Genomic DNA, 21440 nt, shown 5'->3' with positions numbered 1-21440 from the left:
TAAGGATAATGTACATTTTGTTTTGATATACCCAGAATATCACACACACACACACACACAAACACTCACACACGCACGCACGCACGCACGCACACACACACACACACACACACACGCACGCACACGTGTCCGAGTTCAATGAACCTGTATGACCTGACGGATGTACCCTGTTTTTATGGATGTAGCTCCCTCTTTTGGCTGGCTCTTGGCAGTGATACTAAGTAATGGCAGTAACAGCAGAAGCAAAATAAAATACGTAAATGCAAAATAATTATATTTAAATAAAATTATATCTTTCATCGGTAATCGAAAACGCGATGAATACCATATATGTTCACAACATGCAGCCAGCGTGGCTGGATATTTTCATCAGGCAAATTCCAGCGATCCTACTCGCCTTCTGTAAAGCCGCTGAAGGACCCCAGAATGTCCATGCTGGCAGAGCGTAAGAAATATTACTTTCTGGCTTTTGAAACATATTTTCCTTCTTCTTTCAATATAATGATACGACTTTAAGTCTTATGTGGGTCAAAATCCCGCTTTAATCTAATGTCGAGGATTTTCTTTGCAAAATATTCAGTAAATGTTGATTTAGAAAGTGTTTGGGTCGCTAACATTAGCATTAGCTTCAGCTGTCAGTGTAAACACGTGTTTACTTTTGTACGTCTGCAGCTCAACCACAATAACTTTTATGCTTATTTGTTGCTAAATATGCTGCTACTAATTCAATTTAGTGAGTTAGCGTGTTTCTTCGCAACAAGTCCGTCTGTTGTCTCTACGCTGATTGCGGATTCACACATGACGGTTGTCATCTACCTTAAGTTTGCGTAAACAACCCCTCTTATTCCGATAGTGCACTGCGTGTAGCTTTACCAACGGATGTAACTTACTTGAAGTTACCTCGATTTGTTGGTTGCTCAGTTTTTATGTTGAATGTCATGTTGCTGATCGGTTAACGTAACAGTGCTGCTCTTCTGTCTCCAGCCCGGAGGAAACAGAAGTGGTCTGTTGACCCGAGGAATAGCAGCTGGAGTAAAGATGATTCTAAATTTGGCCAGAAGATGCTGGAGCGAATGGGCTGGTCCAAGGGCAAGGTGGGTGTTTTGAAATGTAGCTCTCATTGTTTGCTTTTTTGACAACAGTAACCAGTTGTTCCCAGACATGGGCGGTTGACCCATCTAATGTTCCTCCTCTCATCTGAAGGGCCTGGGCAGAAGTGAGCAAGGTTCCACAGACCACATTAAAGTAAAAGTTAAAAACAACAACTATGGTCTTGGAGCCAGTGCCAGCCACGAGGTGAGCTCCTTTACCGTTTGGTTGTTGAGGACATGAACGAATATCGCATCGTTTTACAGTCTTGACACACTTTCATATGAGGAGGATGTGTTGAATCTACGCCTACGAAAATTACAATATTTGTTGGTGTATTGACAAAAACATCTCGATAAAGGCAAAAATTGCAATCTTGGTAGACACAGTATAGAATAGTGTGTTGTCAGAAGTGTACTGTAAGTACAGTCTGTTCTGAAGCATGTTGTTCGGGTTACTGCACCCAAAAAACAATATTTTCAGTAGATTTCACTTGTGTGAAAACGTTTCAATTTTGCTGAGCTGTGTTTCTTCCTGATGCAGCTCTAAAGGAGCCAGATGTTAATAGCACTTAACAAATTGAATCACTCGTTCAGCTTCACCATTAAATTGGCCAGATTTTCGAAGGCATACAGCAGTTCCTCGAACAGGTCTTTAATTTACACCTAGCGTCTCTTCAATCAGAGCCACGGACTGATGCTCAGCTCCCATTGTAATGTTCAGAATGTTTGAAAACCGTAATCGCAAGGATAAACCCTTCTGTTAATGACACTGTCTGTGTTCACAGGACAACTGGATCGCCCACCAAGATGATTTCAATGAGCTGCTTGCGCAACTGAATAACTGCCACGGCTCAAATAACAACACTGGTATGTAGAAGGAAGATCCTTCTGTCTCTTTTTTGTATGTCTCTGTTGTTTTTTCTCACTGATTTGTAGTTGGACACATTGTTTGTGATGGTTAATTTCATATGAATCTTAACTTACCAACCGATATATCACTGATGAGTGGTCCATTGATTGAAAACAGGGTCATGTTGCAATATATCTTTTTCTGACGTTGTGCAGCATGTGTAGAAACTGTCACACTGTCTTTGTGCTCACCACTCTCCCAGAACGGCACTCCATTAGCATTTGAACAGTTTGAAAGATTTCATATTGAAGACGGAGTTTGGTGTCTTTGTTAATTTGAATGAAAGTTTCTTATCTTTCAAAGTTGGTTTCGTGAAGAACAAATGTACTTGGATTCCTCAGCAGTCCGTATGTGACAATATCACGTCTCCCTCTGCTGGGCAGTAGATGGTGCCACAGTATAACATTTAGCTGAGTGAGTTGCTGCATGCTGAACATCATCATTACTATTTGGAACACTGTTCAATGGCAGTGCATATAGGAAAGCTATAGTGATACGGAATACATGATGAGCTGCTACCCGTACGTTACCATGTGACCTTCATTGGTATTTTCTCCTTATATTTTGTAGCACCTCAGCCAGAAGAGCAGAAGAGCTTCAGTTTGGAAGAGAAGTCCAAAACTTCCAAAAAGAGGGTCCATTACATGAAATTCACCAAAGGTGCGTTCATCCCTTAGGAGCTGAAAGCGGTGTTGGCAGATGGCCAAAATGCTAAACGTGCACCAGGACTTGGAGCTGAAAAAATAGGTTGCAATTTTAATGTCAATCCATTAACAACAGACCAGGATAAACAAAGGTTGAAATAAACCACTTTATTTGTAAAGGCACACATGCTAAGGCAGCAATGGAAAAAAAGATGCTTATTAGATTTTTAAAAAAAAAATGGTTTGGTCTTTGAACCATTGAGTTTATTTATTTATTTTTTTATATTATTGTTGCTGAGAATTTTGCCCTGGTGGGTTGGCTGTGGATGGTTTGGGATAAAGTGGCACAGGCGATAAAATAATTGCTCGTTGATTGGATCCATTTGTGTGGTCGATCAATTCACAACATTCTTACAAGATTAGTCAGACTTACTGGCAAGTTGACTGAGTTTTCGTATGTTGGGTTGTGAATAATTTCCTCCTCCTCATCACGCACTTTCCCATTCCACTCTGCTTCCGGTGTGCGCGCTTGATTATCAAAAAAGGCGTCTTGAACTCGAGAGGGAGCCTGCTTGGGCTTCGTACTTGCAAGCAAATATTTTTTTATTTTATTTTTTTTATAGCGTTTCCACAATTTCTGTGCAAAATCTCTGGGGGCCATAGCTAAAGGTTTGGGGCTTCCAGTGTCACCATTTGACATCCAGGCTCGAACTTCCTTGGTGAGTTAGCTACTTTCTGAGTTTAGTCTGCTTAGCAACTTGAGAAAAGAGTGGGACATGAGAGATAACATCTATTATTAAATTGTGTCACAACTAACATGAATCCATCCTGCATCCTTCCCAGTCTTGTGCCATCCTCTCCAGCTGTTGCCACATCATTCCCTAAGAATGCTAATGAACAAAAACAAAGCTGTCATCAGACGCTGGCCCGCACAGTCCAAGACGATGTTTCTCCACTTCTTTTATCCTCCATGCCTTGCCAACCAGTCTATCGCACATTACCTCCGTCCTCTTGAAGAAGTGTCTACTGGATGAACACAGCACTATAAGGCGTGTAAAGTTTTTTTTTTTTACTTTCCTCATTTTCTATACTTTTGGGGGTCAGCATTATTTTCTTGCAGCAGCAAGTGCTTTATTCACCTCCATGCCAGGCACTCCGACAGACACCCTCCCTTACCCTCGATGAGCCTTGTGCACTTGGCTCAGATCGCAGACGCTGATCAGAGCTCTGTCAACCTGTGCGAGGTCAGTTGGCCCGGTCAGTGCTAGGGGAGGTTATTAATAAGGCTTCCTTCTACTTTCATTACTCCTTAACATGTCAGGGAGTCAAGATTTGCTGGTCAAGGCCAGTACATCGCAAGGCACAAGGAGGAATTTAGTGTTCAGGATGACTGGAGACCAAAATGAGTAACCACTTTTCTTTATTGCTGAGTTGCCTTACTTGAGCTTGTGCATATTTTAGGTATTAGAGGAAGACAAGTTTAGTTCTGCAACGAACTTAACAAAAACTGTGTATCACCTCAACAAGCTTACCTCTCTCAAACTTATTTATTTCCCAGTTTGCGAGTATTTCTTTTTGTGAGACTTTCACATTCAGATGATGGGGCCAAAAAAAGGTCATTCCAAACCCTCCGTGTCCGTCACATTTTACAGTGCTACCGATGTCATAAATACACACAGGGAGGACATCATGTCCATTGAGCAAACCGCTGTTGCTTCAAATGTTGGCTTTTCAAGAATAAGTTGCCTTTAGTTACCTGGTTACAGCAACACCACTGCGAATGGACAGCATGCCTGCAGGTGGTGGGTCCCAATGCTGATTTAGAGTCTGAACAATCAGCTCCACCTTTTGCATCACTCCCTTAGAACAGCAACTCACATAGCTGAGGTGGATGGTTTGAACAACTGGTGTCAGCACAGGCAGCTCCCAATAGCCTGAGAGGAGCTGGCTTGCACACCCAGCCTACAAGGCCCCGACTGCAGCCTCCCTGTTCACCCGAAGTTTCTGTCTGGTAAGGATCTGTGGGACGTTCTGAACCATCGGGTACATCGGCATGTCTTGGAATATCCATCAAATCTGAACAGCTCCTGTGTAAGAATGGGGGGGGGGGGAATCCTTGAGCCTTGAGCCTTGAGCCTTGATCTAATTCATTCTGCAGAAAGTGAAACCAAGCAAACCAATGTACTGTGTGCAGGTTTACACTGAAATGCTGTAAGGTAAGGAGCCTATCCCAGCTGGCACTGAGTTGGAGGCGGGGTTCACACTGGACGGGTCGCCAGTCCATCGCAGGGCCATCAGGAGCAATTGGGGGCTCAGTATCTTGCTCAAGGGTACTTGGACGTGGTCACCGGGGGGAAGTGAGGTTCAAAACCTTGTAGCGGGTCAACAGAAAGAAATCCATTTATGGGATATTGCAAATGGCATTGAGTACTTGTCAGAGTTAATATTGCATTCTTCAACTTAGCTGTTTATTCTAACAGTTCAGAAAATTATGATATTGAGTTGACAGTTTCGTGCCAGTGATTTATTATTATAATCTAAAATAGCTGAATTTCCTTGCAATGCATAAGCTACATTAATGCCGCTTTACACGATTTCCTTAGATTGTCATGGCTTTTAATGAATGATGTTGTGGCGCAGAATTTGTAAGATTTTAACCTGCAAACATAAAACACTGGACACGTTCAATAATTTTGTGAGTTCTTTTGCAAGATTGAAGCGCAAATCCCCTTTTAATACTGCCATGTGTTGAAGTAATTATAATCAGTCAGGTCAGCAAACTTAGAATAACACAAAATAGTAACTTTTGCCTCACCTGGAAGACTTTATACTTTACGTCATTCAATAGCAACTTCCCTTTTCCTGTTTGTGGCATCTGGCATGTCCATTGACTGCCCCCTGATCAGATGACCCGACCTGATAAAACATGGCCTCTGTCTCTTTAGACCCTCTCACCCCGTTTTTAGGATCTCACTTTGAAAGGACCCATGAAAATAACTGGTACCCGATGGATGAGATGTATTTAATGCACCATTCGCGCAAGTCATGAAACCTGGACATAAGAATTCTAATCAGAATTAATTTCATGTGTTGGTTGATGTTTGATGAGTTTGCATCTTTGACAATGAAGCCATTCATGCATGTATGACTGCTTGGGACCATTTGGCTACGTTTGATTAGATGTGGTTCTGTTGAGTTTCATAAAGGCATATGGAGGTGCATCCAAGCCTAAACCCTGTATTGTGTCCCTCACTAAACAAAGTTTCCTGAATTGCTAGACTCCTATTTAGACCTCTCCTCACCTCTCTTCCACCCCCAAAATAGCCCAGTGAAAAGTGCCCCTAACAATACCTTTCTCGAGAGTTTTGACCAGTGATTTATATGGCCACGTTTGTGTCTTGTTCATTTGGACATTTGTGTCGACTGAACTTCTGCCTCCTTCATTGTCTTTGCCGCAGGATACACTTGTACCCCAACCTGTCGTCAACTAATAAAGTCTGATCCCTGGAGAGGACTAGTTCTAATCCATTTGTGGAGATCCCTTCCACTCTTCTGCACCAGCTATTTGTGAACCTTAAGACATTATGCATCTTCCTGCTTTCTGTATTTGCATTTTCTTTTAAGTGTTGAAAAAGCAGAAAGGAAGAGAGACTACAGGAAATTCAGGTGGTAATGTTTTTGCAGGAATTCAATCCGAAACCAGATTGTGTCTCCGCAAGCAACACAACACCACTTTAACTTGTCGTTTAAAAGGCTGGAATAGTTGTCATGCAACAAGGACACAAGAGACGCTGGCTCCTCTTGTTTGTCCAAACGTGACTCACAAATCAATCGTAAACTTGATATCTCCAATCTCTACCTTGTTGTCTCCTTTTTTCAGTTTTTATTAAAGTCTTTGATGAGGCCTTTACTGGTCTAGCCTCTGATCTGAATTGGCATGGGTGACCAAAGAGTTACCTCGCAACCTGTAACCTGCCACGCCTGTTTGCATGCCTCCACTGATGCCGACGCTCCTCTCTCCCTCTGTAGCTGTTGCCAAGTTAAGGCTTGGAAATAGATTTAGTGTTGCTAAGCTTGTTACATGAGAGGTTGCAACAGTCAGGTACTACTCTTGGTTTGTGGAGAGGTTGTATGTACACAGAGGTCAACCATTGAATCTTAAATTGAATGTTGGATGTTAAATCCCCTCAAACACAATTTTAATCACAGAATATTTAACTCCAAAGAATATTGTTTGTTCAATTTTTAACTTGATACTAAGCACACTACATTTCAAATAAAATACAATTCAAAAATATAAATTATTTCCAAAAATAGTTATTGCCACATTTTTTTAAAAGAACCATCCACAATCATCTTGAATTCTCTCTCCCAGCGCAGGCCTCCTCCTTACTGTCTGCTGCTTTTATCGATATCCCGTTCATGCTGGCTCCCTCACTGCCAGCACTGAGGATTGATGGCCTTTGTTTGTGGTGGAAGGGCACCAAAATCTGTGCTGCCTTGGTCCCGGGCCACAGCATAAACCAGTAACCCAGTTTTAATTGCTCCCCCCATCTATCACCTGTCACTGCTGCAATGGCGGTTGATGCAGTCAGAGCTCCCTAACCCCTCCTCCACGTGGTTAGTTTCCTTTCTTCAGGCTTTTAATCAAAACAGTATTTTATTGTGTCTTTAGATGGTGCATGTCTGTTGATGGTCTTAAGAAAGAACAGGGAGTCAGATTAACCCCAGTGGAGTATCAAGCCAAAGAGTTAAAGGCCGCAGGCTTTTTGGCTGCTGGAAGGCACTGTAGTTTCAACACCAAACTGGTTTCCAGGCTAACCAGCTGGGCAAGGACATGGTTTGGTTGTGAAAAGCTGGCTCAGACCAAAAAAATGGTACTCAAGTCCTCGCAGTTGACCACTTTTAACTCTGTTTACCTCTGTAAGACAAGGAACCTGTGAAATGGTACGGGGCAGGCCTACAAATGACAGGCGCAAAAGTTTGGGGGGAAAAAAAAAACCCGGACACCCTTTTGCCTTCGGAACACTGAATGGTGAAGAATTCTGAAATGGAACCAGATAACTGCTGCCATTCTTACGGGCATCCGCAAAGACACGATCTGCACTTAAAGGATTGAGAAACGTGGGTTTGGTTACATCACTAACAGGAAGCAAGTCATTTTGTTCATTTGAATCTACTGAGAGAACTGGACCCAACTTGTTTTTGAATCGTTTGTCAGATGTGTGTGCTCATGTTTTGAAACGTTGAGGTTTTGCTAGTCTGGTTTGACTAGTTGTCTGTGTTGGGATTTGTTGCCACTTCAAATATTACCTTGGAAACCAACCTACTGAATAACACTTCCCATTGCAGGTTGACAGTGTCCCTGTTATATCCTGTCCAATTGCCCTCAGCCACCTTTTGAATGTTAAAAGGAAAAATGGGGTTACTCTTTTTTTTTTTTTTTTTTGCCCTTTTAAAAAAAAAAATCAGAACACTTATGTGTACTTTCACCCAAAAGCCTGAGAATTCTGACAGTTTCTTCCTCTTCTAAAGGGCAAAAAAGGTCCGATTGGGAATATTTTACGGTTAACCCAAGTTCACCGAATGACAAACACCACAGTCCCCCCTCTTCCTATTTATTTTAGTTTTGAACATACTTTCTTGGTTTTACCTCTCGGATCCAACTGTGCAGTGGCTTTCAAAGCCAAGAGTGCGAGGGGGGAGATAGAGATTCTAGAGCAATAAATAACCAAATGTTATCAGAGCCCTGCTGAAGGAAGAGGATGCAGCTGTACGAACAGGACCCGGGCTTGAGACGGACGACTGTGTGCTCCAGGAGTCTTTGAGGCCTGCTTGAAAATCGGAATTTGGAGGTGTGGCGCGGCAGACCTTGCTGTTAGTTTATTTTTCTTCGCCGTTTTATCCGTGGAGCAAGAGGCACCCCCCACCAACACGCACGCACACACAGACACACACACACAAACACGCGCGCACTCGTCCTTTTAACTGCAACCATTATTGCTGGAACCATTATAGCTGGAACAATTGCACTTCTAAATGTCTGCATTTTTATGGCTCTGCTTCGGCGTCAGTCATGAGTGGAGACGTGTATCCATGCCTACGTCCATCGATGGTGTGTACGGTTTCTGGAGGCTGAAAAACCTCCCAGTAACTGCCATTGAGGGGAAAAAGAGTTACTACTGCCCCTTTTTGTCTCTTTTTTTTCTGCATTCTCTTGCATATTGATTTCATGCACCTTCAGTATTTGTTTACCATTTTCAAGCCGTAAATGCATAAATTGTTTTTGAATGAAGTCTAAATGTGTACGGTTGCTCTGGTGGTCAGGTTTTGAACCGTCCTGCTCAGCACAAACATGCACGCTGGGTTTGGATACGCCAACTTTGTCATAGTGGTGAATGAGTGTTGTGTTAAACGTTTATCAGTATACATCAGCCCCGTGATAGATTATGACCCGTCCAGTTGAGCAAATGAAGTGTTACCATATCTCTTCAGTGCAATATTCCAATGAGTAAACTGGTCTTTCTCTCTCTCTCTCTCTCTCTGTCTCTCTCTCTCGCTCTCTCTCGCTCTCGACTTTGTGTTTTAGGGAAGGACCTGTCTTCCCGCAGCAAAACAGACCTCAACTGTATCTTTGGAAAAAGGGCCGGATCTGCCACGGATCAGGAACCAGTAAGACTCACAACCCAACAACAGCATACATATTACTAACCACAATTAGGTCATCATTTCCTCATAAGTAGGTTTAAGATGGCACATAACTAGAGCCTTTTTAAGAGCCCCCCCCCCCTTAAAATCTGCACAATCACTTAAGCACTTGGGCTCAAGATATGCCACTTTTCTATGTAATATGAACTTGAACGTCTCAGGCGAGCAACAATTTTCGAAGTGCTTCTTTTGCCTGCACATCGGTCAAAAACCCAAATACACATCATTTTCTGTCACATTTTCGGTCATAAATTACAAAAAAAAAAACCTAGCAATTTCTTACATTTTATATTTTTGCTTCGATTGATCTGTTGTCAGAATAGTGTACTGATTCATTCCCCTTTGATTTAATTGTTCCAGCTCCAGATAGAAATCTAAAGTGATTAAAATTGATCGGCAGTGCCATAGGATCATAGACCCAACTGTGAAGGAACCAGTCTTTTGGTTTCTCTGTTATGCGAGAACTTTGTTGTAATAATGACCAAGATATGACAGGTTGACACCCAACATTAACAAAAGTGTAATTTTACCTTTCTTGTGAGATCAAAGTTACGGTGGAACTGTGAAGGGCAGGTCTTTGATCTTTAACCCAGTCAGTGTCGAGTGTGTACCGGGGGGGAGGAGAGCTGACATACCGCTGGCCAGGTGGCTTCAGCTTATCTGCCTCTGTCTTGGTAATTAGGGATGACCACTGGCGTCCATGCCCTCCATGACTTGCTGCAGTATGGGTTTGCCTCTACAGGGCCCAGCTCATGAGCAGCCTGTGGCCTTAGATTAGCCTTGTCACAGCATGGAGCTTTTAGCGCTGCCAGCTGATGGTGGTGAGAGAGCCGAAATCCAGTTAAAGGATTTGCGCTCTTACCTCCTCCTACTCCTCCTCTGTCAAACCCCCCCCATCCCCACCACCGCTTCTGTCTCAAAGGGCTCACATCAGGCAGCTAAGTGTGCCGACAGGCATTATTAAAGGCAAATCAAAATTGTGGTGAGGTGTGCAGAAATCTGAAATGATGATACCTGCGAATAAAGTTTTGTTTGCTCTTGGCGCTGGTGGTTGGTCACTTCAAACGCCACTTAGCCATATGGTGCTGCGCAGGCTCCCAAGCTTTGAAGCAGACCACTGGGTCATGCTGGTGCATTTAAGTTGTGGAGCAAAAACCAGAATAGACAAAAAAAAAAACCTTATAAATACTGCACAAATAATTCCTCCTTCACATGTTTTTCATGCAAAACAAAGGAAGCCAACTTTTACGTATTCAAATTGAAGTATTCTATTCTGGCATCATGAGAGCACTAACAAGTTAATATTGTGTTAAGAATGTTTGTTATACTCAAGCTTTTCCTGTATCTTCTGTAAACTGTGATGCTACAAATGTAAATTTGAACTTTGTTAGAAATGTAGAGGGACCGCAGACCACCCAACATTATCTGAGACTTTGGTTTTTCTAACTCTGCACTTCATACAGATGTGGAATTACAGCAGAGTTCTCTTCATAAAGTGGAGAAATGATGCACAGGCACAGCCAATACTGCTACAAAATGCTAAGCGATCATTTAACTCATGCAAGTAAATAGTTCTGCTGATCCCTGCAGAACCAGAGGAACAATGACAAATGTATGTTTTGGACTGTGAGACACAGAAAAGCCTTTTACTGTCTTCCTCTGTTTATCTCCAACATTTGGCTTGAAGAAATTGGCATCATAAAATCCATAGATTGTACGCGGGGAAAAAAAAGAAGAAAAAAAAGCCCCTTCTCGATTCGCCTGCAGGTGCCGAGCCATAACATCACAATGGCTGCGCTCCCTCGCTGATTAACATTGGAAATGCAAGCAATACACACCATCATTTTCTCCCTAATCGTTTGGTTATGGGTTGTTATTTTTCAGCCAGGAGGGACACCATTGACCATATCGAAAACACTGAACACAATTACAATGGTATCCCATGAGGCCTTGTGTTGGAGCCCAGTAATATCTGTGGTTGCTGGGAAGAGGTAAAGAGGGTGATGGACCAATCAAGCTCTAGGCATTGTGCAGGATCTCCTGCGAGGGTGTCGACTACACTGCCAGTGACCCGCAGTTCAGACGGATCTGTGCTTACAGTTCTCTGCCATCACTGTTACAGCTCAGAGTACGCTCCACACCGCGCTCTCAATACCCAAACCTGTCGTATTCCTGAGGAGTGACTATATCAACATTGGGTGTTCTGGTTTTGTGCATTTGCCACCTCAAGTTATCTACGTCCAGACAAGGTGAGGCCAAGAGGCTCCACCAAATCTGGATCGGCTTGTGCAGATGTGCTGTCCCTCCTCCTCACGAATCTCAGAGCCCTTCACCCACCGCCCACTGCTGTCTCCATAGCCTCCCTTCCACCAGTCACCCACTGCTGGGGTTTTCCTTCCTCTGCAGTGATGTGCTTCCTGCTCTCCTCTTATCACCGCTCACAACGCTCCCTGAAACGCAGACGGGCCGACACACATACACGTACACACTCAGCCGGCCCACATGCCTCCTGTTCACTAAAGACAACACTGGTTTGTGTTGTAAAGAACATATGTGGAGGTCAGGCAGGTTATTAACCCCTTGTTAACTGGTTCTGTCCAGGTAGTCATATTGTCGTAGTTATTGTTCGTCTAATGTCCTGTCTTTACAATGTAGATTTGTCATTTTTAATAGTTACTCCTTATTAAATAAGATATTTAGGAAGTTAAATGATGGCGGGAGTGAGTTTTGATCAGATACAGATGGAAAGTTCTGAATACGTGTCAAAGACAACAGCGTGGAACGGATATTGTCTTAAAATTCATGTCAAGATTAATACAAACATCTTAAATTTCTTCAGTGTTTAAGATCTGTGTTACTCACACAGATTTTCATTTAGTCTTACACACGTATAAATTTAGGCCTGTACCACACTTACACACACGCCCTCTTCCTTTCAAAATGATGAGTGTATCAACAAATTAAGTTGTATTTACAAGATAATCGAATAACCGACATTCCACCCACGAGCTCATTCCTCCTGCTCCTGCAGCCACCTGAAAATGTGAGCTTCAAACCATCATTCACCATCCCTGACCAGTCAGGGTTGTGCTGGAGCACCTGTCCATCTACACGGCTCTCTGTTATCCATCACCCATCCCACGCTTGTAGGCCCCCCCCATCTCTCGCCTCCTCTTGTGCCCCTCAACACAATTACTCACCACATGACAAACGACAGCCGCTCTCTGCCGAGATATCAAAAAGGCCCGGCCACTTTAAATGAAGGCACTTTGGCAGCCCTGTGCTCCCTGTGCTTATCGGCGGGCGAGCAGTGCCCCTGGCCATCCTGTGTTCCCGTCTTTTTCCTCCCTCCTTCTCCACTACCACCGGCTCTCCTTGCCCTCCTCAGGGGGTTTAGTTAGGGGAGCCACACGGAGGGCCAGCCCAGCTTGATTTATCTCCCTTGCCCCTCTGCCCGGCCACTCAGGCAGGCCGAAAAAGCCGACGAGGCTCCAACGGGCCTCAGCTCGAAAGCCCAGCATTAGCTGAAATAAACCATTCTGCCGCCCAGTGAAAAATGTCCTCTGATTGGCTAATTAATCAGTCAAAGGGGAGCGACGCGGCTTGTGACTTGAGGGACCCAGGCGGGCGACCGCAAAGGGCCTGCTGATAAATAGACTCCCCGCCGATTCATACATCAACAAAAGTTAGTCATTTTTTAAAGCCGCCAGCTCAGTTGAGAGGTGGAAACAAGCCATAGTTTTATTTTTCCAACTATTGCTTCTTATCTGTCGCTTTTTTTTCCTTTTTTTTTTGCCGACAAAATTTCATTTTCTTTTTGTTTTCTGATATTATGACCATAGAAATGGCCATAATTCAAACTGTGACAATTAGACTCATTGTAATTAATTTTAAGGAGTGCAGGATTGTAGTTCAGGGATTTCCCACAGCACTCTGGGAATTCATTTTGAATGTTCCACAGTAGAATATTATTTTACTTTGCTTTAACATTCTCATTAATATTTTGTTCTGTTTTGTTTTACATCTAAACAAACCAGACAAATAAATACAGCTTTTGTCCATCCAATATAATATTTTACTCTTAAAAGCATCACAGTTGTTCACATCAACTCGCTCATTAGTTCTACACTCCTTTATAGATGTGGGAGAAGAAAAATGGCCGTGTATAATTTGCTACAAGTCTCGTTTTGACATCTGACCCCTCCAGTCAGACAGTCAGTATGGTGCACTATGTTCTCGGGTCAGCGTGACCCCGGCAACCTCTCCCACTCCCACTCATGCTCAACCACAAAGGGCAGAGAACCCAGCCTCATCGGGTGGCACCTGTTGCAAGTTTTCTCCTGCCCACGCGTCGTCCACATGAAGGATCACGCGTCAGCAGGGGCTCCCTCGGTACCACCACCTTCAGGAATACGAGGCAGGGTTGGGGGCTCGAGCGTTTGGCAGATGCGCCTGCGAGGCGCCAGGGAACCGATGGGCCAAGTTGAGCGGTGACGCCTTGCAGTCATGACAGAAACAAATTCTTTTCAGTTCAGAATTGGTCTCCGACTTGAGGATCAAATTTCCAGGCTGATATTGAGGCCTGTGACCACTGAAATGTGATGGGATAGAATCAGTGGACATGATAGTGTCAAAGCCCTGGCTGCTGAAAGTGAGTACAATACGAAAAATAGTTTCATGTGGAGGTGGAAGTGGTAGCTCTCTGAGACAGGGTTTTTCAGCTTGGCAGCATACAAGTAAGGAGAATACAGTTTTACTGAGATTTCAATCCTTTACTCACACTTGTATCATTAAAATCTTGAAATTGTATAAACAGGCTTAAATAACTGTCTTTTTCTAGTACTTTGTGGAAAAATAGGCTGTTCTTCATTTTGGTGGAGTATAAATTCCCCAAGGTCACGATGTGATTTTTTTGGGAATAACAGTCCAGATGATTTTGAACAATTATTTTTAATCAAAGTCAGGTAGGGTAAGATTTGGAATTTTCTTTCATATCCACAAAGACGTAACATGCGAAAAAAAGAATGTTCACGAATGATATTGTGAACTAACTAAGGTAGAAACTACTTGGCACCACATGGTTGTCAAGATAATATCATACAACTTCGGTTTAAGTGTCTCTAGCTTAGTGTTAACTCCAAGAACTAGTCTTTTTTGTTGTTTTTCTCATCCCCTGGACTTATTGCTCCTCCACAGATATAATTGCTAATATGTTCTTTATCGGTTTTTATCAGTAACAATAAATGTTTGATAAAAGAACCTTTAAATCCAGTTCTTAGGGTTAAAAACACACCTTGTCTAGGTGGAGGTTTGCAGTCTGGCACTGCTCTTGTTATTAATTTTCGGCATTCCTTTGCATTATATGTTTGCCATTAACAATAGAAATACAGCACAAAGGCAGATACATTGTGTTGGAGCTAAGGTGAGGGGTTGGCTTCAGCAGCACTTGCGCTCCAACCTCGGTGCAGAAAAAGCCCGCTGGTGTAAATCTACATTGTTGCCGAGTGAGTGGCGCTGGGTGAATGGGTCGCTGCACTCAGGCAGGCTGCGTGGCTTATTGTGAAACTGACAAGCTCACATTTCAGATAAGATCTAATTGTCGTAAGCAAGGCTCTCCCTTTCTGGAGCGTTTCTGTTGAGAGGCCCTTTCGCTCCTACCGCCGAAAATATCAAGACCCGCCAAGTGGCACCCCCCTTCCCCATCCTGCATAGACACGCACACACACACACACACACACACCACATTTAGCACCTACCGCCCTGGCAAGTCTGTGTAGACCACTCCCTCATGGCCATGCCAGCTTGCTGACACTTACAGATTAGCTCAGGAGAAAAAAGAAAGAGAGGGTCTGTCTCTTAGTTACGGGACTAAGCTGGAATACACGGGCCGGGGTAATTACCGCCTGGTGAAGCTAACTGCCCAAAGATTTCCAGCCCTCAGGCTGTTTACAGCCACCGACTACCATTTAATCACTGACTCTTTAATCTAATAAATCACAGCTGGGTAAAATAATCACGGTATCTCCCCGCCGTGAGGTGGGGGCACGGGGACTAGGATGCTCTTTTGGGGGGGGGGGTTGCATTGTCTGCAAGCGTTTGCAGTGTGGAACGAACACAGGGCAGTCATGCCGCATGCATAATGCTGTCTTCGTTTGTTGCTAATGATAAACGCTCCGACACTGGGCGCAAAGTCCAATTTTTCAACGCCTGTTTTTTTGTGTTAAGTCTTAACTAGACGAAGAGGGTACACCCTTTGCCCAAATCCTTGCTTTTTTTGGGGATTTATTCCACCTAAATTACATAATTTAACAGTTTTCTAACATTGTGTATAGACTGTATCTGCTGAGTATAAATAAAAATGTCACTTAATTGGTAGTGACACTACTTAAAAATATTGATGGTCAAGCGAAGGTTCGCTTATTTACCAGAGAATAAGGTAACCACCTGTTTTTCTGTCCGCCCACATCAGGCTCATGAAGGATGGGCTGCTGGACCGGTGTGCTCATCAGGGAGAGACAGCTGGCTAATCAGGGTCTGATCCATAGACCCTGACTATCGCCAAATTTATTATTGTGGCAGGACAATGAGGGCACTCTCACGCAATTACAGACCCAACCGATATTGGCTGGAAATTATTGGGGGGGGGGGGGGGGGACAGTAAGTAATGCAAAACGGGCAGTTTTTAAGAAAATAAATGGGCTACTGCAGCTCTGTCAGATGTTTATTAAGATGTAAACGAGCGGGTGATTTTTGATCTTAAAAAAAAAAAAAAAAATAAAAGCCTCACTTTATCTTTTTAACCCCCGTAGCCGCCGCCAGCTGTTCATGTTTGCGATAAAACTCAAGAACCTCCTCACCAGCTTCTGTTTAACTTCACACACGTTCTCTACGTGGTCTAAGCCGGATCGTTGTTTTTTACTTCCTGTGATTAGCTTTTATATCTCTTTCATATGTTGACATACGTTGTGCAGGATGATATTTTATTGTTTTGCCAACGAATGGGGGGCTGAGTAATGGACAACGGGCAACTGACCATGTCTGGCTTACCTGAAAATCGGACTTAACAATTACAATGAAAATACGTGATGTCATATCATTACATTCCAACAAATTAATTTACGTTTATGAAAAGTTATTGAGGAGTAGTAACAGTTTTGGAGCTGCAGCGTGTCAAGTCAGGTGTCGTGTTTTTCCTGACATAAAGCGTTGAAATTGGTATCCTTTTTCAATGGAGGAGAAACCTCCATTAGATCTATGACCTGCAGTTGCAGAGACTCAGTTTCAAGTACTTTAGACATTCCATTAATACAGTTTCTAGCTTTGACCTCGTCACGTAAATAAGGTTCTAAAATATCCTTTGTGCATATTGTTGAGTAAAAAAAGTTTCCTATGCACTGTAATGAACCCTCTCCATCATCCCTCGCTGGCTTGATTGACTCTCCTCCTGAATGTGCTGGCGTCGGTGTCTTGGCACCTTGGCACACGTCTATTGGCTCTCCATTGGATACATTAGCAGGGAGAGATAGAACTGGAGTGTCTTGAAGGAGGCGGCCTGTTGAATGTCTTCCCACCCTCTCCTCTTCTCTGGGACCCTCTGCAGGCCCTCCCTATGTTCCCTTCCCAGCCCCTGCCCCCGCCAGGGGAGAGCGCGGAGCAGGAAGGGCCCGATAGCCAGCCAGACCGCTCCTCTGCTGAAGGAGCCTTATCTCAGAACTGCACACAGTGCACCGAGCGCATCCTTTTCCTGGGGTTCTGGGTCTGAGGGGAGGAGGAGGAGGAGGAGGAGTAGACACGGCTGAATATAGGTGTGTTCTCCAGCCCTCCACTCCTCAACCCCTGTGTGGATGAGCCCGCCATGGCTTTTTTTAATCATTCCTCTCTGCCCAAGCAATTATGTGAACTGATTTTGTCAACAGGTTTGTTTGTTTGTTTTTTTTAATTGAGACAAAAGTGTATTTAGTATGACACAAAGTTATTTGGACCATCATTGAAATCCTCAGCAGTTCGTCGTGAACCACTTGGAAGAAGTGTTGCCACTATTATTATACTATTATTGAAATGAGTGTGAGCCCAAATAAATAGGTGCTGGTAGATTTAATTCATATTTAGCAGATTCAAATTGTTTTTTTTAGAAACATCTCACTAATGTTGGAGGAAAAAAACAAATCTAATCCTGACTAAGGTTTATTGCTCGAAAATTCCTCCGCACCGATATTGTTTCTCACTTTTGTTGTGCGTGACATCACATCACTCACATTTTGAATTTACATTACAATACATTTTTTTAAAGCTATCGTCACATTGAGATTTTGCCTCATGGCACTTGTTAAACTGAGCGTGTTATCTTGTTTCTGTTGTATATTCAAGTAAGTAGAAGATATAAAGTGGTGCCTGATGACAGGGAAATGGAGGAAGAAGCACGCAAACAGTACAACAAAGGTGTTTCTTAGTAACATGTTGCCCTCAACAATCACCAACAAACTCTCCAGGGCTGCCAGTACTGCTGACTGAATGTGTAGTTCTAGGTGTGTGTGTGTGTGTGTGTGTGTGTGTGTGTGTGTGTGTGTGTGTGTGTGTGTGTCCTGCCGCCTTTGCTCAGCGCAGCACTTTTCCTTCTGCCGGATCAGAGTCTAATGGAGATCCCCAGGCAGTGAGGGACGAACCACATAGCAAGTTCCAGCCGCCCTCCCTGATGGAGGAGATGTTTCCCCTCCGTCACTCCTCTCCGTTTTACTCCACTCATTCACCCTCACCTCTCCCTCTCTGGAGAGTAATTTCACAGGCAGCTCCAAAGTGGCCCCCCAGCCCTTCTTCCCAAATCCCAGTAACATGTTGTTTGGCGCTGTCAGCTCTGAGCCCCATCTCTACTCTCCCAAGCAGAGAGGAGGCCATTGTTGCAGTAACAGCAACTATAGATTTTCTCTGAAGTTGGAAAGTTTTGTCTAATGGTGCCTCACTTGTAGGGCCACACATCCCGCTTGTTAGAAGTTGGGGGTTTTCTCTAGTCCAGGTCTGAGGCGGCCGGAAACTTTGGTGTCCGGCCCTGCAAAACCTGCTTTGTCAGTGAGCCCGTACAGTCACGTTTCAAACTATTTCGATGCACATTTTGATATGTTGGTTTAAAAAAAACCTGAAGAATCAAAAACTGTAAACATGCAAAGTGGCAGAAGGAACCCCCTTTTACGAATAAGTGAATCTATCAGATATTCCCAAACTTGAACTTCTTCAATGGACAGCATTCTAGCTGGCGCAAAAAACTATTCCACCTTCAAGTTATCAGCGGATGGACAACCAGTTCTTCTTCCACTGTGCGTTAAAGCCACGTTGCCTGTACCGCCATCTTCTGACAAAAATGTAGCCCAGTTCAGTTGATAGAAATCCATCCAATTTGCATTTCCTTTTTTGCTACATTTGTAACGTTCACTAAAAGTGTCTCTGTCGGCCCACAGTGAGAGTCAAAGTGAATTAAATGAAAATGAAATCCAAACACACTCATATATTTAGGTTCTCAGCAGGACGTCTGGATCTTTTAAATATTATCCAGTCGTGCCCAGTTATGCAATTGAAGGTGAAATCATATCAATCCTACATTTTTTTCCGTTTTGTTTGGGGGTTTTTTGGTCATAATTTATATCCCATTCTACCCATCATCCTTGCTGCCATATTAATCAACGTATTAAGCCACTAAAACAATGGTAATGTATTGACTTTTAAGACTAATAGCCTGCTGTAGGGTTTCTCTGAAGTCCCTGTGGGCCAGTTGAAGACCGTAGCTAATCTTAAATCCCAAAATAAAGTACTTGCCGGATTATTACACCTATGCAATACTACAAGGTGTGCAGGAATCCCTGTTCAAATGCAGTATTGTGTTCAGTTTTAGGTCCCCCAAGTCCTGTTAAGGCGTACGTCTGCATTGTTTTACCAGCTCATCGCTGCACTCGTCTGTCGGTCAGCATTCAGAGTCAGAGCAGGATAATCTGAGGGTAAAAGCTTTAGAAGGCCAAACCATGGGGGTGACTCAACACAACACAATGTTTTCAAATTTATCTCTAATCTATGGGGTTTTGAAAAACAAAAAACAAAACGCGGGCGATCTCTGAGGTAATACAGAGTGCTGGTATTGTTCCTGGGATTCTCAGGAGGAAGTTCTGTATTCTTCTGGACAAATCATTATGCATTGAGTAGGCCATTAGGAAAATGAAGACAAATGGGTGGCAGGGGTGAGCTGACAAATTGACTGTTTTGTGCCTCTCTGTTGCGAAGTTGGTCCTGTTTAGTGCGCGGCGGTAGCCTGAAGGATTGAAATAGCAGTCGGTGACTAGACCGACTCGTCCCCAGACCTACCGAGACTGTTTTATCAAAACGAATAACTGAGCTGATGCTGTCTCTTTTTAGATATACACGAGCAAATGTGCCCCCCCCCCCCCCACACACACACACACACACACAACTCTGACCCAAATGTTCCATCATCTTTCAAAAAATCCCCGCGACACTTGGACACGTTTGTAATTAATATACAGTAATTTGTCGTACCTCTTCTGGCCTCACAGCGTTTCAGTGCCTGTTGCTAATATATCAACGTATAGAACGATTAGGGTTATTTTGAAATACACGTTTTACCAGCGCATGCATTTAGCAAGCAGCCGCTTAAAGACAGCAGTTCTGAAAAAGACTGAACATTCAGAATGGACATATTTCAAAACCTCACAACTCCTGGGAACTTGTAATATCAATACAGTAACTTAGAATTTAACATGCATAACCACGTTGACCGTGTTCAAAATCTTCTGTCAAAGAAAGCTGCAAACTGAGTCTTTGAACAATTATTTCAATGTATTTCAACACAGTAAAGCCATCGGTCACGAATGGAATGTTGTAAAAAGCATTACCTGACAAACTTTGGGCGAAGCTAAAAGCTAATTGAAGCTAAAATATCACTACGTGCCGGAAAAAGTGTCCTTCTGTCCCAGTCACCATGTCATCCGTGTTTCAGTCAGATTACCAACAGAGGACAAAGTTATTGTTTAATTCTGGTGGGAAAAAATTGTTGTCTTTATTTACCAGTGACAAACTCTTGACTGGATGACGTTTGGGGAGCTGACGGTGCAAGGACGCGCAGCTGCACGTGCGCTACTATATATAAATGCTGTTTTGAAAGACGTCAGATGTGCAACAGATCAGCTCTGCGATGCTAATTTTACGGTGATCCTTTAACACCCATTGTTACATCAACATCCTACTTTGGGCTCTTTTCACTCACTGAGATCTTCCTGGTTAATCCGGGCGCGATGACGGACGATCACTCAAGCTCCCGGGCCCGCTATTGTGCGCTGTCTATTTGTGTTGTTTCTCTGAACACTGCATGGAATCCTAACTCTTCTCGCTTGTGTCTTTTCTGTCCAGGAGAGCAACAGCATGGATTCTCAGAGCGAGATGGAGGAGAGTTCGCTGCTTGCACCGACTGAACTGGACACAGAGTCCATCACCAAGACCGTGACCAGTACGCTGACCATGCAGGAGTATTTTGCACAGCGAATGGCTCAGTTGAAGAAGGCACGCGGCCCGGCCCGGAGCTGTCCAGACACCTCTGAGGAATTGGGTCCATCCAGTGAAGCCAAGCCCGTCCTTAGCGGTCAGGAAATCTCTGAAGAGACCAAAAAGAAAAAGAAGAAAAAGAAGAGCAAGAAAGAAGCAGAGGAGATGGAGGTCATGGAAGAGAAGTGTACCACTCCCTTCGTCGTAGAGGAGGACCAGGAGCCTTCAAAGAAAAAGAAGAAGAAGAGAAAAATTGAAGGAGCTTCAAATGAGAACAGTTGCTCCTCCTCCAGTGGGGATCAGGACTGTGAGGAGAAGCCTCCATCGAAGAAGAAAAAGCATAAAAAACACCAAGAAACCAAGCTACTAAAGGGACATGAGAGTCAAACTGAGCTGGTACCCAAAAAGAAGAAGAAATGCAAAGACAAGTTGCATGATTCGGTTATGGAGGACGAGGAAGAGGTGGTAGAGAAGAAGTCCAAAAAGAACAAAAACAAGAAAAAGAAACGGCAAGATTAGTCCGAGCTTCGGGGGGGGGGGGGGGGGGAT

General features: G+C 43.6%; 1 protein-coding gene across 1 annotated transcript; it reads left to right on the top strand.

Annotated features, from left to right (window-relative positions):
* The first annotated feature begins 387 nt into the window (after positions 1-387).
* Positions 388-21417, top strand: pinx1 (PIN2 (TERF1) interacting telomerase inhibitor 1). The gene is made up of 7 exons (XM_086189026.1): positions 388-445; positions 985-1094; positions 1204-1296; positions 1877-1958; positions 2572-2661; positions 9235-9317; positions 20760-21417. The coding sequence occupies exons 1-7, from the start codon at positions 427-429 to the stop codon at positions 21408-21410; spliced, it is 1128 nt and encodes a 375-aa protein (XP_086045152.1). The 5' UTR covers positions 388-426; the 3' UTR covers positions 21411-21417.
* The last annotated feature ends 23 nt before the right edge of the window (positions 21418-21440 follow it).

Source organism: Aulostomus chinensis, chromosome 20, assembly GCF_037954235.1.
Source record: "Aulostomus chinensis isolate RoL2024-O1b breed Wild chromosome 20, RoL_Achi_v1.0, whole genome shotgun sequence".
NCBI classification, from domain to species: Eukaryota; Metazoa; Chordata; class Actinopteri; order Syngnathiformes; family Aulostomidae; genus Aulostomus; species Aulostomus chinensis.
Note: the sequence above shows the minus strand (reverse complement) of the source record. Positions and strands in the feature narration are given on the sequence as shown.

Bases quoted from the DNA above. Each gene is read 5' to 3' on its own strand.
- pinx1 (XM_086189026.1), top strand. The intron at 1,297-1,876 runs GTGAGCTCCTTT...CTGTGTTCACAG, and splicing joins GAGCCAGTGCCAGCCACGAG to GACAACTGGATCGCCCACCA. The intron at 2,662-9,234 runs GTGCGTTCATCC...TTTGTGTTTTAG, and splicing joins TTACATGAAATTCACCAAAG to GGAAGGACCTGTCTTCCCGC.